The following is a 23597-nucleotide window of genomic DNA, read 5'->3' as shown; positions in this document are numbered from 1 at the left end:
CCTGCTGATGGACAAATCCAGGAACTCGGAGAAAAAATCAACAGTGTTCTGAGTCTCACTGCCTGCAAATCTTCACTAGAACGTACCAGGATATTACAGGGAAATTGGTACCTCAGCAACTCTTCGGGGAAAAGATTGATTATATGTTTGTTTTTGAAACATGAGGCCATTTGTTTCCTACTGAAAGGCATTTGAAATCTTACATTCAATTACTCACTCCAATTGTCCTTACCTTTGTTTCTGCCTTCCTGTGAGCCTTCTCCATGTATTCCTTAAAATAATTCTCTGGTGCTTTATTTGTGATATTTGATCAAATGACTTGGAGTACCTCTTGACCCCTGCCTATTCATTGTGCTAGTTTTAGGAGAGGAATCCGCTTCACCTGTTTGCTTACAGGGCAGTGGATCTTTGTGCAAAAAGATGAGACATGCATCCACCCTCTTTTTTTAAAAGTTCTTGTTCTCATCCATGAATTACTTATGTCGAAACTATATTTCCAAATTTGGTCTTGAGCCTCTAGCCTCAGGAACTCTAGAGCTCCCTAAGAAGATTCTTTTATATCTGGAGCTTTATATTACGAGATGTTTCAGAATGTCCATCGTAATTCCCAGTTGCATCTTGAAATTCCAATTCCCTGGCTTAAATGGGCCATTCCAAGTGCTATAAAAGTGACTTTCTCAATGAGCCAGAAGGCATGTGTGCCAGCAGTAAAACTTAAACATACCCTGCATTCTTCCTGTGGATAGATTGTAAATGCAAGTTTCCAGAAGTGACATTCATTCCCAAAGCCATCCTAGCCCTCTTCAAATGCATCCAAATGAATGAAATTAACAACTTGTGACAGATATTTACAAACTAGTTTCTAACAGTAATCTTCCACATTTGGCTTAAACGAGAATATTTTTCTTGCCACAAAATCAAGGCTCATTACCAAAGGTTTATTTTATAATAGGGTTGGAACTTACCTCCTGGTAATAAAAGGACTTCCTGAGGAGGGGACAGAGTGGGAGAACATGCTGTCATTCAAGCTGGTTACAGGTCTGGGCGGCCTAAAACGATGTACAGTTAAATGGAAAATGGATGGAAAGTTAAATAAAAGTCACAAGTTGACAACTATCCCATCTCTCAAGGAAAGGAGCTGGTAAGATCAGAGTTCTTATCTTACCCAGGATCAACACAGAATTTTACATTTTCCAATTCAATTCAAGTGTTTTGGGAAGTTACATTTCCTTTAGAAGATAGAATGTCTGTTTAAGCATTGCGGGGAAGATCTCTGGAAACCACAGGAATGTTTATTCATGAGCTTTGAGCCTTGGTGATTCATTGAGTCATATTCTCAGATAGAATGAGGATTTTGAGGCAGCCTACTAACTTCTAAAGAGAGAAGCTCAGAAAACTTGACGACAATCAGAATCTACATCCTCTTGGAAAGAGGAAGATTCCTGAGGCTTTGGAAACTTCCTGTGTTCCCCATGACGATGGCACTCTTTACAGGATACCCGGGCCTGTAAGGACCCAGCTGCAAAATCGTATCATGCCTTCTTTGCTCTTTGCTCTAAGTGAAGACACAGTTAAGCACCACAGGGATTTACTGACTTTCTGTTATCTGGATGATCTATATGATAGGACATATAGTGCAAGGCATCCCAAAAACTTCACTTTTTTTCATATGATTAGAGAAGGAAAATAGGGTTCAATATTCCCTGGAATTGTCCACAACCTTAAACACCAACTGCATCATGTCTGTCCTCCACTGTCTCAATTTTCATTCCTATAACTGATGTCTTCGTTCAGGTAAAATGATAGCGCTAAGATCCCCATCTCATCTCCAAGCTGTTTTTAGTCTTATTTTAGGTTCACTGTAAGATGTTCTGCGGTACAATGAGGTGGAATTTAGAGTTCAGAAGATGGATGATGGGGCAGGGCAGCGTTCTGAGTCAGGAAATTTTAGTTTCACTATAATTCTATATATGAGTTTGACAGTACAGAGTTTTTTGAAGATGAACCATGAATACAGTAGCCTGTAGAATCTATTTGTGTCAACTTGACTAAGAGCAAAACGTTGTAAAGGTTTAATTTTTATCTTAGGAAACCAGAGTGAGTTTGGATTCTACAATGAAGAGAAAAAGGTAGACTTGTTTGTCCCAATGTATTTATGGGAATGGACATGATGCAAGGCAGGTTATAAAATGTCAGCACTACATGCAAAAATTCATTGACACTTTTGGTTCTCAGTACCTAATGCTAAACTGTGTTCTCAGATTTTTTAAAGACACATTCTTTGTTGGGTGAGGTCAAAATAGCCGGTTCAGTATTTAATCTACTCTGAACATATTAGCCGAAGTTCTGAAAACTAGCTTAGTGTTTTATATTACTTATCTAGGATATGCGTGATACATGAGACTAGTTTAAAGCTAATTCTGCTTTGAGCAGGACACTTTCACTTTATAAGAAGGATGCTAATTCTAAACAAATGTGCTCTGTGAATTTTGAAAAGTTAGGTGTATCAGATTTTAAAACAGTGGGCAGAATGAAATATCTTCATTTTAACTTTGAAAAAAGTGGAAAAAAATCAACTTGACAACATTTCTGGTTTTCTTTTGTCTTTTTATTAATGTTCCCCTTTTGCTCTATCTCTAGGAAATGAGAAAACAGGTGGATTTGGAATGCTTTTTAACTAGTCTGGTAAATTTACTCTATTGAACCTGGTCACCCCAAAGCTGAAATTGCAGTTCCTTAGTAAACGGCTTCACATTTCACGTTCATCACGAAAATGTTGAACTTGGGACACAGAATGGCTAACCTTGGCACCAAAGAGCAGTTTTCAAAGGGACCTATTTCCTCCACAATCAAGTGGCAAGGTACCTTATCTAATAAATAGGTCACATTGGGAATTTTAAACATATTTAGTCTTATGAAAAAGAAATAGCTCCAGAAGATAAGGTCACAGAGGCCTAGTGCAAAGTTTTCTTTCTGGACAAGATGTCTGCAAAGGACATTTTTATAAAATTGGCATTCTTTTCATAAACCGAAAGTGCTCAGCTTAAAGGCAGAATTAATTTTAAGCTAGCCTCATATCTCTCACCTGTTTTGTGTCTCATAACCACTTATAAGTCTTGATAGGCACACTAAAGACTATTGACTTACCAAGTATCCCTTTTGGCAGCCAAAAATTGAATAGAAAGGAGACAGTTAATCATGGTAACATTTACAAGCAATATAATAGCTAAGAACAAATGCCAAAACACCAAAATGCCACTACTTAAGTGGCTTTTATGTGCCTATGATAATTTAGAATAGCTAAACGAACAGCATACTTTAAGATTAGAAGTCTTAGCTATCCCCATCCAAAAAAAAAAAAAAAAGGAACATAAATATCTGTTCAGGGCAATAACATCAGAATAACAAATAGAAAAATGTCTAAAGCTAAAAAATAGTAAAAAAAAAATCGGTTCTAATAGAGATTGGTCACTCTGCATCCGGAATTTCTTGTGTGTTATTTCAACAATTAAATATTTTGTATAATTTGTCTTTTAAAACTGACATTCACCCTGGAAAAATATATTATCCGTGGGTACAGATCAGTGTTTTGATTCAAGGACTATTTTAAGAATCTGGTTAAACGTGGAACTTTTAGCAGAAAAAGGCACATTTCATGTAGAATTTGAGGGGAATCCTGAAACTCTCCATGGAACCCAAATTGTGTGGCATGGCCTCACTTCTTTCTCATTTTTTTTCTTAAATTTAGCTATTTTTGGCTGTTTATTTGCTCCACAGCAGGTGGGATCTTCCTGGACCAGGGCTCAAACCCATGTTCCCTGCATTGGCAGATGGATTCTTAACCACTGCACCACCAGGGAAGTCCCTGGCCTCGCTTCTGAATTCTCTCTCCAAGTGTGAGGCCCCATCCTAACTCCGTTTTGCTGCAAAGCTCTTAGAGCCAGGCTGTTTACCCCCATCCTCTCCCTACCTTCCCCACACCCATCATCTCCGATTGAACGCTGTTCTCTTGTGGGGGAACCCCTAAGGGGGCTGGTAGACAGTGACTCCGTGGCCAAGCTCAGAGAGCCCAGACCTACTCTCACTTATGTTTTGTTCATTCGCAAGCAACTAAGTGATCGTCCCTGGCTATGGAGAAGTTAAGTCAAGACTTTAGGAGAACAGCTCTTCTGAGCTCGCTTTCTGCAAGTGATTGGTCCTTTGGGACACTTCCCAGATTTCTTTACCCCTGGTTTACCTTATTTTTGGGAGCAAAATTTCCAAAAATAAGTCAACCACATTCTACAGAATCAGTTTACATTAGTTTGTGGATGCTTCCAGACTTGTGTGGATTCCTGGGGGCAATGAACCCTCAGCGCACACCCAGAGTAAACCAAACAAAGCCCTGTGGGATTTATACAAAGTCCACACATACATGCTGCAGCACAGTGGTCTGATGGGATCTGTTTATGTCCATTAGGGGAAAGAGTGGCTGTTTTCCTAAGGCTCTGAGATGCACCACAGTGCCTCTAATGGGTTATGTTCTCATCTGCCTTAAGCGTGAACCTTGCCTTGGTGGATTCCTAACACCCATGTGTCCCATCAGCCAACCTCTCGAGGTCAACAGGCAAACACAGGCCCTGCAGTGCGGGTGGTAGTGCTGAAGTGTGCACAATGAAAGGCAGTTCAGAAGGACGGGGAAAGCCTGTTCTAGAGGCTTCCTGAGACACTTGTGACTACGTAACTCCTAACTGTGCCCCAAAGTAGGTAATGAACTTCTTTCTTCTTCTGAGCCCAAGGTAACACCCAATAAAGAAATACTTTCTTCTCCCTAAGCCTCCTCTGTTTTCTGAGCCAGCTAGGCCTGAGAGAGGCCCCCCGACATGAGGCTATTGGGAGGTGGAAGGGGTGGGTGGTAGCACTGCTCCTTGGGCCAATTCCCTTTGCCTCCCAAACTCACACATACTTTGGATGAACTTCCCCTCCAATACCCCTTCTTCAACCCTCCCTTGCACAGGCCATGATTCTTCTAGAGTTATGTAACTTGGGATAAAACAACAACAACAGCAATGATTCCTAGGTTTGCTGGCATCTTTAAGATGACTGGCTGTGCAGAGAAAGGAAACAGAGGGCTTCTCTATTTGGGACTCAAAGCACACATGACGTTAAGGTACGGCGTGCTTTAAAATTTCCTGACCACGGTAATTCCGTTGATTACTAACATCCAATTGTGCAAACTCCAATAACATCGTTATTTTACAATTATAAAATTTTGGAATATTTTCCACTTCAAGGTAAATTACACAGTGGGGCGCACTTGTACATGTGGGCAGAAGTACTGTATGCCTCTCCATGAAAAAAATTATAATAACATGACTTTCACTCTTTTTTTTTAAGACAATAAAATTTAAAACTTGGTCCCTGACAACCACTAGGAAATTAATTGTCTTTGTATGGATCTGCACGCGCATTAGTGAAGAAAGCTGTCTCTCAGTCTGGAGGGTAGAGATACTCACACGATGTGGGCCAAGTTGAGTGGTTTCTCAGGCTGGTCAGGGAACATGGGGTGCAAAGGTTCACGGCTGGAAGCACAGCTCAGAGACTTGCTTAACGCGTTGGTGAGCTTCTTAGCGGGTGATTTCTGGAGGGAAGAAGAAAGGTTCAAGTGATAACAACCAACATTTATGTAACATTTCATCAGATGATTTGTTTTCATAGTAGATATCCATTCATTCATTCAGGAAATCTTCTTTGATAATCTACTCTAAGTCAAGGATTTTGCTCTTTGCTGGGACCAGAATGCTTGGAATTAGCCATCAGGGTAACTGCCTCGGGTTGCACAGTGTCAGCAAACGCTGTGATAAATGGAAGCAGTCATTGTGCTCAGGACGTCTGAGCTGGGACTTAATGAACAGCAGGGGTCCTTCTGACAAAACTCAGGGGACTGGAAGGTAATTCCAGATGGAGGAGGAACAGGAGACCGTGTTCTGGAGAGGAAAGCAGGAGGGAGACCACTGAAGTCTTATATGCCGCGTCCAAGATTGTGGTCTTTACCTCAAATGCAGAGGGAGACAATGAACAGGTTAAATCTCAGAGGTGACCTGATTCTAGAAGGATTGTTTCTCTTTAAAAACAGAAAAAGGTTTGAGAGGGGATGGGAATGGAAGTAAGGAGATGGGTAGGAGGTTTTGCGGGAATCCAGGGGCAAGATGTTTCAGGTGTGGCTGGAGACATCCGGTTAGAAGGAAAAGTGGAACTTCAATCCAAGTCTCTAGAATTTATGTTCTTTCCAGAGCATCATGCTACCTCTTTTTCACTTGGACCAGTGGAATGTTTATTTTAAAATTTCACAGCCAAGATTATCAAAAATAGTCTACCAAATATAATAAATCTTTACCCCAATTTTTCCTTTCTGTGAGAAGCGATTTCTCATTTTGTCACTTTCTTTGATACGTAGAGTCCATAACTGGCAACATAACGAAGTGACTTTTGTCCCCATTTTTAAAAGCTAAGTAATGGGAACATTGTCCAAGAAGTCCCTCTTTGGCTTTTGCTAGGAGGTATAATTCTTAGAACACTTAAAACAGCAGTAACAACAGCTCTTCACCCCATAAACATTGGGGCTCCTTTGTCCTCGTGAGGAGTCTGATCCTACTCTGTAAAGACATTGTCCTGCCATATAATTGCAGAGTTCACAACCCCTAAGAAAAGTCTCCTTATCTGACTTTAGCATTTACATAAAACAACAATTACAAATGATTAGTCTACAATCACCAACCCTCTAGGACTTGGAATAGAACATATTTGAAAATTGGTAATACGCTGACAATAAGAAAATAGAAAGTATTTCCTCCAGCGTTCTATACTAAATTGTATTTCATGATCTGTGCTAGTATATCTATTCTCAGCATGCGATATAGCCAGTAGTGATGGGTGGCATTTGAACTGGCATCAAGCCCTCAGTATACAATGCCTTAGTGAAGAACTCTTACTTGAACTCAGAATCTGACATGTGCTAAACAATTAATGTATTTGCACTGAATATCAGTTCCCAATAATAATTCCTAGAAAGAACATTCTGATTTAAAATGTGTATTTTCACTACTTAGCCATAAAGAAGAATGAAATAATGCCATTTGCAGTAACATGGATGGACCTGGGGATTATCATACTAAGTGAAGTAAGTCAGACAGAGAAAGACAGAGATCATATGATATCAATTCTATGTGGAATCTAAAAAAAATGATACAGATGAATTTATTTACAAAACAGAAACACACTCACAGATATAGAAAATAAACTATTTTTACCAAAGGGGAAAGGTGGGCAGGAAGGGATAAATTAAGAATTTGGGATTAACATATACACACTACTATATATAAAATAGATAAACAACAAAGACCTACTGTATAGCACAGGGAACTATACCCAATATTTTGTAATAACCTATATGGGAAAGAATCTGAAAAAGAATAAATATATTATATGCATTATACATATATGTATAACTGAATCACTTTGCTGTATACCTGAAACTAACACAACATTGTAAATAAACTATACTTCCATTAAAATGCATATCTGAAGACCTTTGTAAAAATAAAATGAGTTACTCTTTAAGTAAAGACTATAGGTTGATTTGAGACACATTAAAATATAGAAAAAATGCTTTTAAAACGTCTGCATTTTCTTGTGATACAACTATTCCAAGAGGAGTTGGCAGGGCTGATGGCACATTCCACGAAAAATAATCTGTACATAGAGCAATACTTTCCCAGAAGCACCAGAACAACATCACTGGATCTGGTCTTTGAGTTGAACTGAGACAGAGGTCAGCAAACTGTAAACCACCTGAACAGCAAGCTCACGGAGTCAAATTCCTCCCATAGACTCAGGGCCATGTGCACCTGAGAACACTTTCATCACATGGACAGGTCACCTTTAGCAGGTTAGTATCACAGGTCACCTCCAGCAAGTTAGTCACTTGCCCTACTCATGAAAAGATGATTTTCTAATATCTCCCCCTCCTCTAAAAAAGTAGAATGAAACAGCATCCTTAAGCCCACATGCTCACAGGTCTTTCCTTCATGTTCCAGTCATGCAGTTAAGACAACTCCAGAATCTAACTAACAATAATTTTTAGGCAATTCCCACAAACCACCCCCAAACTTGAAAAGAACCTTAACTTAACTGTGAAAATGAGATTATGTTCCAGAAGGTGCTTGCTGTTTGGTTGTTACCTAAATCGATACTGAATTATCTGTATTCCAATAAGTAATATCATTTGAGTCTTCCTATATTTTAAGCCTTAGGAAGCTACACTGGGTTCAGACACCATACGAGGTCCCAGTAAGGTGGGGAGTGGGAGGGGAAGGAGGGAATGTGAGAGGAGAAGGTAAGCGTGTCGCTTGATTCAGTCACCATGCTTGCCGTTCCCTTGTATTCTGGACGACACTCACACATCCAACTGTGAGTATTGCCTGGACCTTGCCTTACCCAGGACGTGTACTCTTTCATTTGGTGCTGGTTGCTATGGGAACCACCGGCATGTCCCCTCCAGAAGCAGTCCTGACAGAGCTGGTAATTGTGACACTGTTGGCATCGGTAGCGAAATCCCATCATACTCTCACTGTGGCAGTACGAACACTCAACTGGATGGAAGACTGAGGGGCAAGTTAATGAAGAAAAAAACAAGAAAACAAAAGTATGAGCCAGAAGAAGGAAAAATACAGTCCGACAAGAATTGCATTTTTCTGCTGTGCGCCATGATTTCCGATGATCGTCAGTTTTCGCCGAGAGAAGCATTAAGTTTATTCCTAGACTCTCACTACCCTTTTCCAGCATGTGTGTGGAGGTGGGAGAAACAGAAGGGGATGCAGGATAGGGGTTCTTTTAAGGGGAAATCTCTGTAATTCCATTTGCTCTTCTTACTCCCGTCCCTTATACTACGAGACTCTAAAGTACCCAAACTCGCTCGCCTTTCCCCCAAATGCTCTCTGTCTCCAGATCGGCACAGCTCACGGAAGACTCAGAAGCACAATGGATGGACACAGCTGATTGCCCAGTGGGTTGAGAGCAAATATGAGAGAAATGGAAAAGGAGCGGAAGAAGAAAGAAAGGCAAATGGAAGAAGAGTAGAAAAACTGGATGGGAGAATTGAGTTACTTTTTAAAAAATGAGTAGCTAATGGGCTTATTTAATGAGTGACACTGCTTTTGTTTAACAGATTTTTTTTTTTTTCCCGGAGAGGCAGATGGATAGGGCCCAAAGAGATGAATAAGTTGTCTGAATACAGTTCTAAGTCAGATAGTTCAAGAGACACAACTTTCTTTGGCAGAAGATTTGAATTATAAAGCAGGCAAGGTAAAATATTTGAGATTTGAATCCAAGTAACTGCGTGTTATGAGCTAAAGATATCAACAACAATAAGAACAATTCATGCTTTTGGTAAACTTTTTCTCTGGCTAACCAGCGAGGGAAAATAATGCAAATAAAAATAAATAAAGATGAAAAGTAAATTGTAAAAACAAAGACATAACCAGTTTTGAACACACTGTCTTCTGAACCAGCATCATATTCCCTTTTTCTGCCTCCTGGGAAAGGCTGAAGTGAGACTTGAATCTAGGGACAACTGTTCTGGGACAGGGCCTAAGGAACTCATTTCCTGCAACAGGAAATGCTGAGAGAGAAGCCATGAAATGACAAGTTTATAATTGGAAAATGACTAGTTCTTAAACTGCAAAACAGTAATATGAGCTCATCCTGCATGATCTGGACCTTGATTGCTCTTTGCTCTAGCAGATGAATAAGAAGCATAAAAAAAATAAAATCTGTGATTGGTAGTGCTTACAGAGAAACTAGTAAGTTCATTCTTTAAATCTTCTCCATGAGCAGAACAGGATAGATTTATAACTTTGACTAAGGGAGATAATTAGGGCAGATGCCAGATGTTCTAAATGGGAATTTAAAATAAGCTAACTTTAACCCCAATGTATATTAAAGAGATGTGTAGAAGTTAAGATTCTAGTAAGAGATATAGGGGATAAATTATTTTCTATTTAAGGCTAGAGAATTCCCAGAGTTAAATTAAACAGTAAATAAGAACATCTAAAGATCAGATGGAGGCAATGAATTGTTCCGTGTTTAAACTTCTTTAAACCTTGCTCTGAACTGTATTTTATATTTAAGTTTGGATATGCCAAGAGTAATTACTTTTACATAGAAATACTTGCTTTTATAGAAACAAAAGCACATGACAAAAGTTACATTACTCATTTCTTTTACATAACTACAACCATTGAAAGCTTACAATTTGGAGCATATGACTAAAGATTAGCAAGGTGCAACCATCCAATTTTTTTCTATCTCCTCCACCTATTCCTGATGGAGTGCCTAGGAAGAAATAGTCAACGCCAGGTATACCAAGAGTAGAAGTTCATACCTAAAACAAATACTAGAAAATGTCACATTCCTTACTGAGGTTCTCTTTCCATTACAGTAAGTTTTTAAGCCACACCTGATTTGTAACTGAGAGGTAGACTGTGAGATGTAATAAATTTTTAGAACGGACAGTCCTAATTGTGCAGTGCACCTATAAGGCCTTACTGATGAGGGAGACAGGTTAGTTCTATTAAAATTCAGAACTACTAAATAGACCTCCCTAAAACAATGACCTTGGCTTAATAACTACAGATTTGATGGCCTAATTTTGGTAATGAAAAAAATTGACTTAGGAGTTTGGGATTAACATATACATATATGTTATTTACATGTATATTAACATATATACATTCCCATATTTAAAATAGATAACCAACAAGGACCTACTGTATACCACAGGGAATTATACTCAATATTTTGTAATAACCTATAAGGGAAAATAATATATATTTTATATATATATATATATATATACCTGACTCACTTTGCTGTACACATGAAACTAATGCAACATTTTAAATCGATTATACTTCAATTTTAAAAAAAGGCTAAAAAAATTGCCTCAGTAGTAACTACTCACCGTTTTCTACATTTGCCAGTCGATGCAGAAGGGGCAGCCAGACCAGGCACTGCGGGGGAGGATCTGACATGAGTGTGTCCAAGAAACCATTTAAGGTGACTTTTTTCTGCATCAAAAAACCCATAAAAATTTAGAATCAAGAATAATCTTAATTTACCTGCTATGTAAATATCATTTGAGATAGAAGAAACAAGACATTCAATTAACCTCTAATACATAAAGAAACAGAGCTTGAAACTAGTTCTGAATTTAAAACATTAATTGCTTTTTATATTTAAGCCTACATAGGACTGGATTATCTCCACTGAGGCTGAGTCAATATTATCACAAGGAGAAAAGTAATTCTGAGGGGATCATTTTCATACACGAGAGACAGTATGAAAATGATGAGGAAAGACGGAGAGTAGACATTCTCCATAAAATTTTACCCAATAGTACATCACAGCACACTCGACAATTCCCGTATCAGTCTTCTAAATTTGTAGAACAGCTTCCCTTTCAAAGCTCCTCAACTTCCATAAGGACTAAATATTTTGTGGTTAATGTGAATGGTTCTGCTATACAAGATTAGGAGTGAATCCTGTTCGGAGGGAGCTATCCTTCCCTGTTAGAAAAGAACACTCTAAATTAAAAAAAAATTCTCTTCTCTACTTTCTTTATGTATCTTTTCTTACAATTCAGTTGGATTCTGTGTCATTATCCTAGGCTTTTCTGTTGCAGAAAAGAAATGTATTTTATCTATAAGTTTCTTTCAAAATGAAAAAATAATAAGTTATATTAATATATGATATTTCATAGTGTGAATGACAAAAAATTTACATGCAAAAATCACTACTTTATTTAAATTTTTGAATTAGAATATCAATGTGGATGGGATAGTTTTATATTTTTAGATAAGAAATCAGCCCTGAAGAGCTACAGTGCCTTTTCAAGGCTTAAACCTTACACTTGTCCTTGTAATTCACAAAACAACTGTTTTGGTACCCTTCTATTAATGTTTTCTTATTGGCAGATATTTACAGTTTTAGCTTTACCTCATAATACTAAATAAGCTTTCTACAGGGTTGTTATTAGCATTATTATTAAAAGATAAATTATGTAAAGTATAAGTAATGAGACAGTAGTTTTTCAAAAGCTACTACAATTCATATGTCTAAAATAATACTGTGTTTCAAAACAATCACTTGGGGCGGCTTTGCAATGAAGCAATTAAAACAATTTTGGAATTTCATCATTTGAACTGCTGCTATAGCCAGTTTATGAAGCACAAAAATAAACTGGTCTTATTATTTTTATTAGTGTTGCCTCTTTTTGTATTTCACATGATTTTATCTATTTTGACCATTCATCATACTGGCTAAAAATCACTACTGGAAGTCAAAAAATGCTACTATGATTTCCACATACATAAATTTCTCATCATTGAGGGTATATAAAAGATTATATAATGGGAAGTCTCTAGGATATTTCAAAAGGAATTTTGAGCAATGGCAACATCCTATATAAGTTTTTTGAATATATAAATTCTATTAGGTTAAAAAAGTCCTATTATTCTGGCTGACTTTTCATGAGAAATATTCTGAGGCATTAGGATATTTCCTGAGGATTCTACAATGCACTACCTAAAATCAACAAATATACAAACAAACAAGTAAATCCAGGGGCAGAGAGATCAGTTTGGGGTTTAATGCAGTAGGCCAGGCAATCGAGGATGATGAGGAGAGAGAACTGAGAAAATTCTAGAAGGTGAAATCAATAGGACTTGGTGATTGATGAGAAGTTCTGGGTGAAGCTGTATAGAAGGAGGCTTAGGCGAATGGATCCATTCTGAGGTCACCAACTCGAAAGGGAAAGGGAACTCCAAAGAGGAGTATGCTTTAGCTGGGGACAGAGGCCAGGTATCTAAGCCAGCCTGGGGGTGAGGGCGTGGGAAAGGTCAGAAAGGCTTCCTGGGTGAGACCCCATCCTGTCCCCGACCCCCCAGCGGAAGTAGAGTTTGATACTTAAAGTATCAAGCCATCCCTCCTCTTATTGAGTGTATGGATACATTTATAATTCTATATAAATCCATGCCCTACAGGGATGCCCGAGGCACCACCTTTGACCTCTTAGATCACCAAGTAAACAGACAGATGAGGTTTACTAGCTGGAGGTAAATGCAGCTTTTCAGTGGCTGCTAAGCACTGATTTCTTATTTAAGGGATCCTTTTAGAGGACATACTTGGTCAGTTCGGATTTTTAAAAATTGTAAACAAATCTTCAGTTTATGGATTTCTAAATCTCCACTATGCTGTGCTGAAGAATAGTTCTAGACATGTAGATTTTCCACATGACTGGAGAGATATAAACACAGAGAGTCCCCCAAACTAAGCAGCTTCCCTTGGCTGACTCGTACCACCCCCAGTTAAAACATGTTGCCCTGAGCCCCAATGTAGTGGAAGATTTAGGGCCTCCCAGATGGCATGGGGCATGTGCTGTGATTCCTTTCTTGTCTCCTTTGCTAAACGTTGGTGAAGCTCGGTGCTGGGTCAGACTCATGTTTCATGTGAGGCTGAGTAACAATTCAACCCTTTTGACAGTGTGGTGGTAATAATGTTTCCGAGGGTATAGCGTTGCTGTAGGGGTTAAATTAGACAATGCAAATAAAGAACTTAGCATGATGCCTGGTTCATGGTCAGGAAACACCACCTATTATTATTATCCAAATGTGTTGAGTTCAGTTACTGACTCAGAGGTCATTTGTCAGAAGCTGGAAGATACACTACAAGTTACCATGAAGAATTAGTGACTTGGAGTGACACACAGGAGAGCAGCCACTGAGAGATACTTCCTTAAACAAGTTTCCTCCTACCTGTTGAGAGAAACAGGATCTAGCTGACTGCTCTGTGTAACCAAATGAAGGCCCTTCAAACACTGCTGTGGGTAGTTTGAGAACTTCCCGCAGGAACTGATCGTATCGTCCATAAACCATCACCCCACTGGAGTCAGAAATCATTGAGAAAATATCTGATGGATGGAAAAGGAAAGATCTTTATTCATCACATAAAGATTCCCCACTGTTTTAGTTCAATATATCTACTGCAAATAACAAAAAACGTGGCAGAAACCAAATATATAATTTATTATGAAAGAATAATATGAAAGCTAGTTTTTATGCTGAGATATTCCTGGCATGGTGTTTTCTCTGGTGTCTTTCTGTAGATGATTCTGGCATACAGCATTAACTAGTAATTTGGACAAAATTAGCATATTTTGATAAGACAGAGAACATCACATTTTTAGTTTGAGATCAATTATCAACTCATATATAACTCGACGGGAGGAGTTTTTGTACATGTGAGAAATATGCTGACCTCTTTTGAAATACACAATGAAAATATTACGACAATGTTAGGGTGTGTGTGTATCTAGCAAGCTAGCTATTTACCCGTCTATATTGTCACTAAAACGTTTGGGTTTTGGTTTAAGATATTGAAAAATGAAAGACATAATGGGGATAAGGATGCAATGAAATCACTTGATTAACTTCCCACAGAAGCAGAAAACTTCCTATAAATCATAGTGTTCTGGGTGGAAGGCAATTGATTTCTGGGGAAGGGTCTTTTGCCTCATGCAGTCGAGAGGAAGCCTGGCCTTGCCGACAATCAGTGAGGTGAAGTCAGGGTTCCAGATTATTCTCAGCAGAGCCACTGGCTTCACTGAACCTCTTTTCTTCAGTTTCTGTCACTGTGGGCACTTAATGAATATTACTGGCATAATTTCCCAAGGTACTCTATAATTCCTCTGTGGCGATCACTATTGGAAGGAAAGGGTTGGCTATTATATCGTTTGTCACCATGCTAGATTGTAACTAGGCCAGCACAGCTGCTGGGATAAACTGTTGTAAAGTCAATATGCTACCTCTGCTCATTTTGGACTTAATTTTTCAAGGTCAAAATGTAATCTGGGGGCATTGTTTTACACCGCAGCCAGATGTTAAGCATATTATAGGCTTTTATTGGATTATGTTTGGAGGATGTGAACTGGCTCTCATTTTCTTTAAATAGTCCGCTTACAAAGGGTTTCTACTGTGTTTAAAATAGTTAATCAATTACGAAGCTACAGAAATTCTATATGAGCAACAAAAATGAATGTTGTTCTCATTCACTTTCACAATATTGTTTACTTAGTGAATTTCATCTCTCATGCTTCATTATAACTAGTCAAAAAAAAGAAGTTGCCAACAGCAAAAAAAAAAAACAAACCCCAAAACCCAAAACAAAACTCTTGTATAATTCCACATATAGAAACTCAAGAATTCCAATCAAAAGGAGGAAAAGAAACCTTGAAGAAGTGTACTTTCTCATTAAAGGTGCCATGTTGTTTGTTTGGGGGCCGGGTGGTTAACTCTAATTTGGCCATCCTGATGAACTTCTAGATTTGGATTTTCTAGGCCAGGGCACATTTTGAAGAGTAGCTTAGGCTTTTCAAATCTCCCACTGAGATAATTTAAAGAACATCTCTAACTAGAGTAAAAGCAGAAGGGGCACCAACAGTGACCTTTCACAAACTTGATTGTACCGATAAAGTTCTACTAAGCAATAGCCAGACTAGGGCTAAGTCCCTGGGATTAAAGGGAAGTGGCTGTTAATGACCACTCAGGTTTTTAAAAAGAAATGAGGGGACTCTGAGGAAGCTCTCAACATGGTATGTGTTTGTACCTTAATCTTGGGCCCTCTGTTTTTTTAATACATAATCTTGGGCCCTCTGTTTTTTTTATATATATATATATATATATATATATATATATATACACACACACACACACACACACACACACTCATATATATACACACATATATATACACACATGAAATATATGTGTATCTATAGAATACAGAGGGCTGTTTCAAGGATTAAGCTAGTTACTAGATGAAAAGCACACAGATGCATACTTGGCACCTAGCATATGGTACAGAAATGTTATCTGTTTTTATTATTAATTTTACATCACACTTTTCTGCCATTTACCTTGTATGTTTAGACTTTGCCTCTCCAATAGGACTGTTCTATAAGGTTCTAAATCATAGTCTAAATTACCTTTGTGTTTCCTGCAGCACCTTACAATGATACTTCAGAAGAACTTACATTCATTGATGTATTACACTAAAATGAACTTGGCACCTAATAAACATGAAATTGTGCTAAGCAATGGTTATACAGAAGAATCAGGACATGGTTCTTGCCCTCTGGGAGGTCCCAGTCTATTGGGGATGACAGAGATGTGCTTGCATCCTGGATGACACGACATCATGTACGGTGACAAGGTGGTGTGAGTACAGGAGCGGTAGGGTGTACAGGGTGCAGCGGGAGCTCAGAGAGAGGGTTCCTAGAGGGAGGAGTGAGTCAGGGAAGATTTCCTTACAAAGGGGACTTCTAGGTCAAGTATAAAGAGCAATCAGTAATGAAGGAGGTACTGAAGAATTAAAAGGCAGGCCAGCAAGTTAGAAATATTACCCTGGAGGTAAGCTTGGAGGCCGAACAACCTGTTCAGTAATAGAAACTCAGGAAATACAAGGTGTTTGCTGTAAACAAGCCCTCCCCAGAAGCTTTAGAATAGCACCTGACTTTCCAGGCTTATTGCACTGGCTTCAGAATTCCTCAAGATCCTTAACAGCCTATAATCAGACCAAAACCAGTTTGACAGAAACAGAATATATTATACTAGGTCCGTTTATGTATAGGTAGCTATGTCCCACGCCTGCAGGGTGTGCCCTCACACTCTCTGCTGCCTGGGGTACCTGATGAACACCCTGCATATTGGTTCCTGGTGGACATGAGTACTGGAAATTGGGATGCAACATGGGGGTTGTTGTCCCTTTTAATGTATTTAAAGCAGCTTTTAAAACTCAGCTTTAAAATTTCTGCTGTTTTCTACTTTTTCGCTTTTTAAAATTTCTAAATTATTTTCAGCCAACTATTCTTGCTCTGTGTTCTCCAACATGAAGAGGCTCGTTGGAATGAACTAAATCTCTTTCATTCCTATGCACAAAAATAGAAAAACTGCCAAACAAGCGTAGTTGGCATACTGGGTTAAAGTGAATTAGAATTTAAAGAAGGAAAATCCCAAGACATTCCATATCCTTTCATTTTATTTTTCTTATTATAAAAGCAATGCTTATTATAAAATCATTACTCCGCCTGTATTATGATTAAATGCAAGCCAGCAAAAGAAGACGAAAGAAAACCACAATTCCACTTACCAAGAGTCAACCATGGTAAATGGGAGTGTTTCCTTAATTTCTCTTTCTGATTTTTCATTGTTGATGTATAGGAATGCCAGAGATTTCTGTGCATTAATTTTGTATCCTGCAACCTTACCAAATTCACTGATTAGTTCTAGTAGTTTTCTGGTGGCATCTTTAGGATTTTCTATGTACAGTATCATGTCATCTGCAAACAGTGACAGTTTTACTTCTTTTCAAATTTGTATTCCTTTTATTTCTTTTTCTTCTAATTGACGCGGCTAGGACTTTCAAAACTATGTTGACTATGAGTTGTGAGAGTGGACATCTTTGTCTTGTTCCTGATCTTAGTGGAAATGCTCTCAGTTTTTCACCATTGAGCATGATGCTTGCTGTGGAGGGGTAAGCTGGGACGAAGTGAGAGAGTGGCATGGACATATATACATTACCGAATGTACAATAGCTAGCTAGTGGGAAGCAGCCGCATAGCACAGGGAGATCAGCTCGGTGCTTTGCGATGACCTAGAGGGGTGGGATAGGGAGGGTGGGAAGGAGGCTCAAGAGGGAGGGGATATGGGGATATATGTATGCATATGGCTAATTCACTTTGTTGTACAACAGAAACTAACACAGTATTGTGAAGCAATTATACTCCAATAAAGGTCTATTAAAAAAAATAGTCAAAAAAAAAAAAAAAAAAGAGTCAACCATGGCTGTCTGTGGGTGGATTTGCCCATATTTGTTCATTCAGCCAATGAACATTGTTCATTCTGTTTGAACAATTCAATTACTGAAATATTGGTGACTAAGGATACTCATTTCTGATTAACATTTTGGAGAGGTTCTTCCAACCAAACTGCTTTTAGCTAAATTTTTTTTGGGCCAAATTGCTTTCAACTGACTTACCTGGAAACCATTAAAACTACCTTTCTGGGATTAACTATATAGTGACTCCTCATTCAGAGAACTGGGGCACGTTCAGGTCTGCTGCTCTGCCAGGAGGTACCATGAAATGTCGTGATCACACAGTCTGTTTCTCTACAGAATCTGTGACTCTCTGAAGCTTATTTCTGCACACTGGAGAACAGTTTCTTTCCAATGGGACCCGTGCATTTGTGACTTCTTTCACTGACCTGCAGAGAATTGACTTTGGCCACTGGAAAGCACGCATGCTTTGCTCACTGACCGTGGGTATTTGGTGAATGATGGGATGGGGTGAGAAAACAGCACTGGAGCAGTTACACGGTTTGCTTTGAAATCCCAGACTTGCGGGAGAACTCTGAGGGATTTGACAAGTGGTAAAGAGCTGTTCGAACACTTAGTTAAATCTTGAATTTTGTAACTGCTGATGTCGTTTGTTGCTTACCTGACAACCATTCCTTTCAGCTTTATTGGCCCCAAATTTCTTCCTGGGCTATGGGAAAGCAGTGGCCCTTCTCAGCCCAGGAGGTTAGAACGACTGGAAGACTCCCTGACCATCATGGGCATTCCTTTCCTGGTGTAGTAATTGGTCTGTGATGCCACCCTGGCCATGAGATGTAAGGGCTGGGGGCCTCTGGAGTGGGTGTGGCTCCTGAAATTGCTGTACCCCCTTTTACCTTCAGGAGAAGGAGAAAACCTGACACAGAGGAGAGCTGAGTGGAAAGATGGAGAGCACCTGGGTCCTTGATGGCACAGCATGAACCTGGTTAGTGAAACGCTCTGAGGAGTTCTGAAGCGCAGAAAACTGGTTTTCTCAGTTTTCCTCAAACTTATTTTATTAAGGGACCCTTTGCTCCAAGTACCTGACATTGAACAAGTATTTGGAAATGTTTCTTAAGACTTTGAAAAAAACCTTGACCTACTGTCCTCAGCGTAAGTGGCCAATGGTGACATGAGGTCAGTAGGCAAGGCCCTCGGGAGTTTCTTCTGCCCTGGTTCATTTTGCTAAACTTTCTCTTCCCAGCCTAACCCTGAAGGAAATGCTTTAGGGATTACTCTAAGTTATTTTTTTTAAAAGGACATTGTTTCTGCCACCTTCTAATTTAGCTGTTATCCTCAATCAAGTACTGAGGTAGATGTCTTTAAAGTTTTACATCTTTCAGGCTAACTGAAGAGAGACTAAACTGGACCTTGTAGGGTCTGCTTGGGCTTCTCTGAAACTTGACTGCACTTGGCTGGTCCATGAAAGGAGGTTCCTGGGAGTGAGGGAAGATGTGTGGTTATGTGGGGTTCCCCTTATCTACTGCCCCAATGACATAACTCTTCTTGGAACATGTCTGGGGAAATTCCAAAGGAATAAAGGTCCTCCCCACCCCGACCCCGGTATCCTTCTTTATTCTTCCTCTGTTGGTGCATCAAGAAGCAAGAGATTACATTCAGCAGCTGACAGGCAGCAGGTGACAAAAGAGCCTAAAGGCCGTGAGTCATGGAGGCCTGCAGCCAGCAGGGACCCTACAGGTACCTAACAAAATCCCCAAGTTGAGGCCTAAAGAAGTGAAGTGACTTCCACAGAATAATCAGCAAATTAGTCACACAGCTGGGCCTGCAACCTGGGACTCCCAATTCCCATGACAGTGCTCTTTGTCATACGGCATTATAACTCAGACTCATAATATTTAGGGGAAGGGAGAGGGTTACATGGCAATTTCTCTTCAAAACAGCCACCTATACGTGATTTTAAACTAGTTAGAAATGAAAATTCTTGCCCGCTATATACCCACTCTAGGCCTACGGAATCAGAAATTCTGGAAATGAGACCCAGAAATCCATTTTTTTTTAAAAAAGCCCTCCAGGTGACTCCATATACAGTAAAATTTGAAAACCACTGGTGTACGGGGAAAAAGTCAGGGTTCAATTCCTGGTACCGTCTGTGATTAACTCTCTCTGTCTCAGCTTCTTTACCTAAAACATGTGAACAAATCAGAAAACTCTCACTGTTTTGTGGGTTAAAAAACTACCACATTTAGTGACAAAATGTACACAAAAGGCCCATAATCACTCAACACTCTAGCTATCATGTCTCTATTGGCATCAGTTAATTCTCAGTTTATAGTTTCTGTACATAATTCCTATGCCTGTGCTCTGGCAATGTCTACTGTGGAAACTCTGGAGTGCCCGGTGATTTGAACAGCATTGGTGGAGCAGAATGAGGAATTGTGCCGGGAACTTCGGCTTGAGACGATCGAGAAACGGAAGGTTGCCCAACATGGTCTTCATCTCCCTATGGTGACGGACTTATGCCTGTGAGGCAGTTCTTACAGTAAATGAATGTGAAAGAATGTATATCTTACTTTAGTATCATGAACAGTCTAACTGGTGATCCTCAACAGGTTATAAAAAATGATAATCCATACGTAGAAGGAAAACATTCATTTCATTGACATTAATCTAATATGAAAACATTTCTACGACAAAATCCAAGGATCAACGAAGATTATATTTCAAACAGCTCTCACAGAATGAGGAAAGTCACAAATGGTCAGGGGGACCTGGCAGGAATGGGGTAGAGGAAAACGTGGTATACAGGAGGGGTAAGTAAACAGAGATGCAGAGAATAACTTACATCTTAATTTGTCCATGATCTTCCCTCCACACAATGTGGCTAAAGCCATTTTGACAGCAAATACTGAAATTTTACCATGGCCTTCCCTGTTTAATGATGATAGAAAAAAAGAGATGTCATGTGAAGAACGTCCAATAACACAGTCTGACATTTTCTGTTCTGTAGAAACTATGGGACAACAGAGCTGCATGCACTATGTGAACATATCCATTTTAAAAAAGGTTATGAATACATTTCAACACATGTTTCTGAAAAACCCCTCTATTTGCTGTTTCCTTTTTTCAAGAGATTGCAGAATCTTTAAGTTATTCTTTGTCTATGCCCCTTGCTCAAAGCATAGACTGGTAGCCATAGAAATACGTGCTATTTACCTGGAGATGAAAATTATAGAACATTCTTTTCACTTTGGGTTTCATAAAATAATGTTATGTATGATGATGCCACAGTTTCTATAATTTATTTAAACAAGGCTTCAGAAAAATCTTAAGTTGTGTGTGCCAGGTAATTCCTGAATTTTAAAAGGGTTAGGGTTAATATCGAGACTTTTTCATCACACTTTTTTTTTCAACAACCATTTCCTGCCCGCAAGACAACTGTCCTTAAAAGTGATACATTTACTTTTCAAAGGGGGTTGGTATTTTAAAGGGGCAAAAGTAAGAGCTCTTTTGAATAGTTCTCCTACCTAAATGACATGAGAGCAGCCAAATCTTTGTTGATTCAAGAGGTATAACTAACTTGTCCTTCACAAAATGTGATATAAAGGGCATTCTATAAGAAGCAGAATATTTCTGCTAAATGATTTTTCCAGCTGGAATAAACTGTTTATTATATCCTTGGAACCAGACAGTGTATCATATTAGTAATTCATTTCTTTGGTGGTTGCTACTCTTAAGAATGATCAAAAGAGTTATTTAAAATAATAATGTAGCTGAAAGGTAAGTAGAGTCTGTATTGACAAGGGTTCAGTATATAGAGTAAGTAATTTATATGAATAAATTCAGATATCTGACATATTAGAAGAATAAGACATCATAAATTATTGTGTCTTTGTTCCTTACTAGACTCCAGAGAGGAATCATTTGTTATTCATCTTTGTTGCTGTCATTCTTAGCATAGTACCTTAGAAGGCAGTTGGCAGAATGCAAAACTGACCCAGTCTTATATGCTAGTGACTATCCTGTTTATATTTCTAAGCCTAAGCACCAGACTTACATAATTACATATTAGAAATCTTCACTTGGATATCCTGCGTCAAACCAAGTATATTCAAAGTAGAACTCATTATCTTTCAAAGCCCTCTCGTAATACTCAGACCAACTAAACTACTAACCTGCTCTTCCTCCTACAGTCCCTCTTCGGGTTGTCAGAATCACCATGTACCTAGTTACCCAGAAATGAATTTTTGGCAAGAGGTCACCCTTGATTTTTTGCTCTTCCTTAATTCACTACCAACCAAATAAATGTTTGAGGTACTCAGATATACCCACTTCACTGTACATTAAACCCACTTCCTTCTTTCCCTTCCGACTGCCATGGCTTCTATCAGCTCTTGCTTTAACACTGTAATAACTTCTTTGTTTTTTTAATAAATGTATTTATTTTATTTTTGTCTGCGTTGGGCCTTCGTTGCTGTGTGGGAGCTTTCTCTAGTTGCGGCGAGTGGGGGCTACTCTTCCTTGCGGTGTGCGGGCTTCTCATTGCGGTGGCTTCTCTTGTTGCAGAGCACGGGCTCCAGGTGTGCAGGCTTCAGTAGTTGCGGCATGTGGGCTCAGTAGTTGTGGCTCGCGGGCCCCAGAGTGCAGGCTCAGCAGCTGTGGCACACGGGCTCAGTTGCTCCAAGGCATGTGGGATCCTCCCGGACCAAGGCTCGAACCTGTGTCCCCTGCATTGGCAGGCAGACCCTTAACCAACGCGCCACCAGGGAAGCCCTGTAATAACTTCTTAAATGATCTCTCTGCTTACACACTCATATCATAGATCTGACCATGTTACAGTCAGAGCCCTGTATTCGCGGTTCTGCATCTGCGGATTTAAGCAACTGTGGGTGGATATAGCGGTTGTCTGTAGGAGACTTGAGCATCCCCGGGTTTTGGTATCCTGGAACCAAACCCCTGCAGATACCGAGGGATGACGGTACTTCATTATTTATAACCCTGTTGCTTCCGTTTGCCTGCGGGATATAGTTCTAACCTTATCTGTTTTCTCCAGGCTCATCGGCTACCATTTCTGTTGCACTCCACACCACAGTGCCCTGTCAATGCCCTTCCCCCTATGCTCTGCTCAGGACTCTCCCACCCATTCATGGAGTCTCAGCTCAATATCATCATTCACTCTGCTCCGAAAACAGTTCTTCCCCTGATGTGGAAGCAATCACTCTTCCCTTTACTTTTACCTATTATTTGGCATCTGTCACTCACCTATCACCGAATGACCTTGATTTGTTTGTTTACGTGTCTGCATGTATTTCGACTCCACACTGTGAGATCCTTGGGGGCAGAAATTATGTCCTCTCAATTAATTGAATTCCCAGTGCCTCACACTTTGTCTCACATAGCGTTAGTGAACAATAAATGCCTTATATTAATTAATGACTATTAATCATTATAATAGGTGCCCTAGAATTTTGATTAAGTGGTTCACTAATTTTGGGGCAGGTAGCTGTAATAAAAATGCAATGATTTTGTAAAAACCACCTCATTCAAAATTATTCCATATCCCCTGCATTCCCAATTGCACGGATACCTGGAAGTATCAATAACTTTATTTTAGGAAGTAATTAGCTTCTCTTCCTAAGCTGAAACATGGTTCAAGTAATAACAGGAGAGTCTAC

The 23597-nt window shown here is 39.3% G+C and overlaps 1 protein-coding gene across 20 annotated transcripts in view; it reads right to left on the bottom strand.

Moving 5' to 3' along the window:
• DTNA (dystrobrevin alpha) overlaps window positions 1–23597 on the bottom strand; it is a 393226-nt gene that overhangs the window by 57666 nt on the left and 311963 nt on the right. For 8 of the 20 annotated variants that reach the window (XM_007455181.1, XM_007455187.1, XM_007455193.1 and 5 more), the window contains 7 exons: window positions 20768–20853; window positions 13851–14005; window positions 11000–11105; window positions 8476–8642; window positions 5496–5620; window positions 3148–3156; window positions 966–1049 (listed from right to left, as the gene is read on the bottom strand). In XM_007455181.1, coding sequence (XP_007455243.1) covers window positions 966–1049; window positions 3148–3156; window positions 5496–5620; window positions 8476–8642; window positions 11000–11105; window positions 13851–14005; window positions 20768–20853 — 732 coding nt within the window. Of the gene's footprint in view, window positions 1–965; window positions 1050–3147; window positions 3157–5495; window positions 5621–8170; window positions 8643–10999; window positions 11106–13850; window positions 14006–20767; window positions 20854–23597 lie in introns of those variants that run through there. The other 12 variants (XM_007455180.1, XM_007455184.1, XM_007455178.1 and 9 more) reach the window with 4 other exon arrangements.

The sequence above is a fragment of the Lipotes vexillifer genome, unplaced genomic scaffold (genome assembly GCF_000442215.2).
Source record: "Lipotes vexillifer unplaced genomic scaffold, Lipotes_vexillifer_v1.1 scaffold90, whole genome shotgun sequence".
NCBI classification, from domain to species: Eukaryota; Metazoa; Chordata; class Mammalia; order Artiodactyla; family Lipotidae; genus Lipotes; species Lipotes vexillifer.
This window is presented reverse-complemented; position numbering and strand designations above follow the sequence as displayed.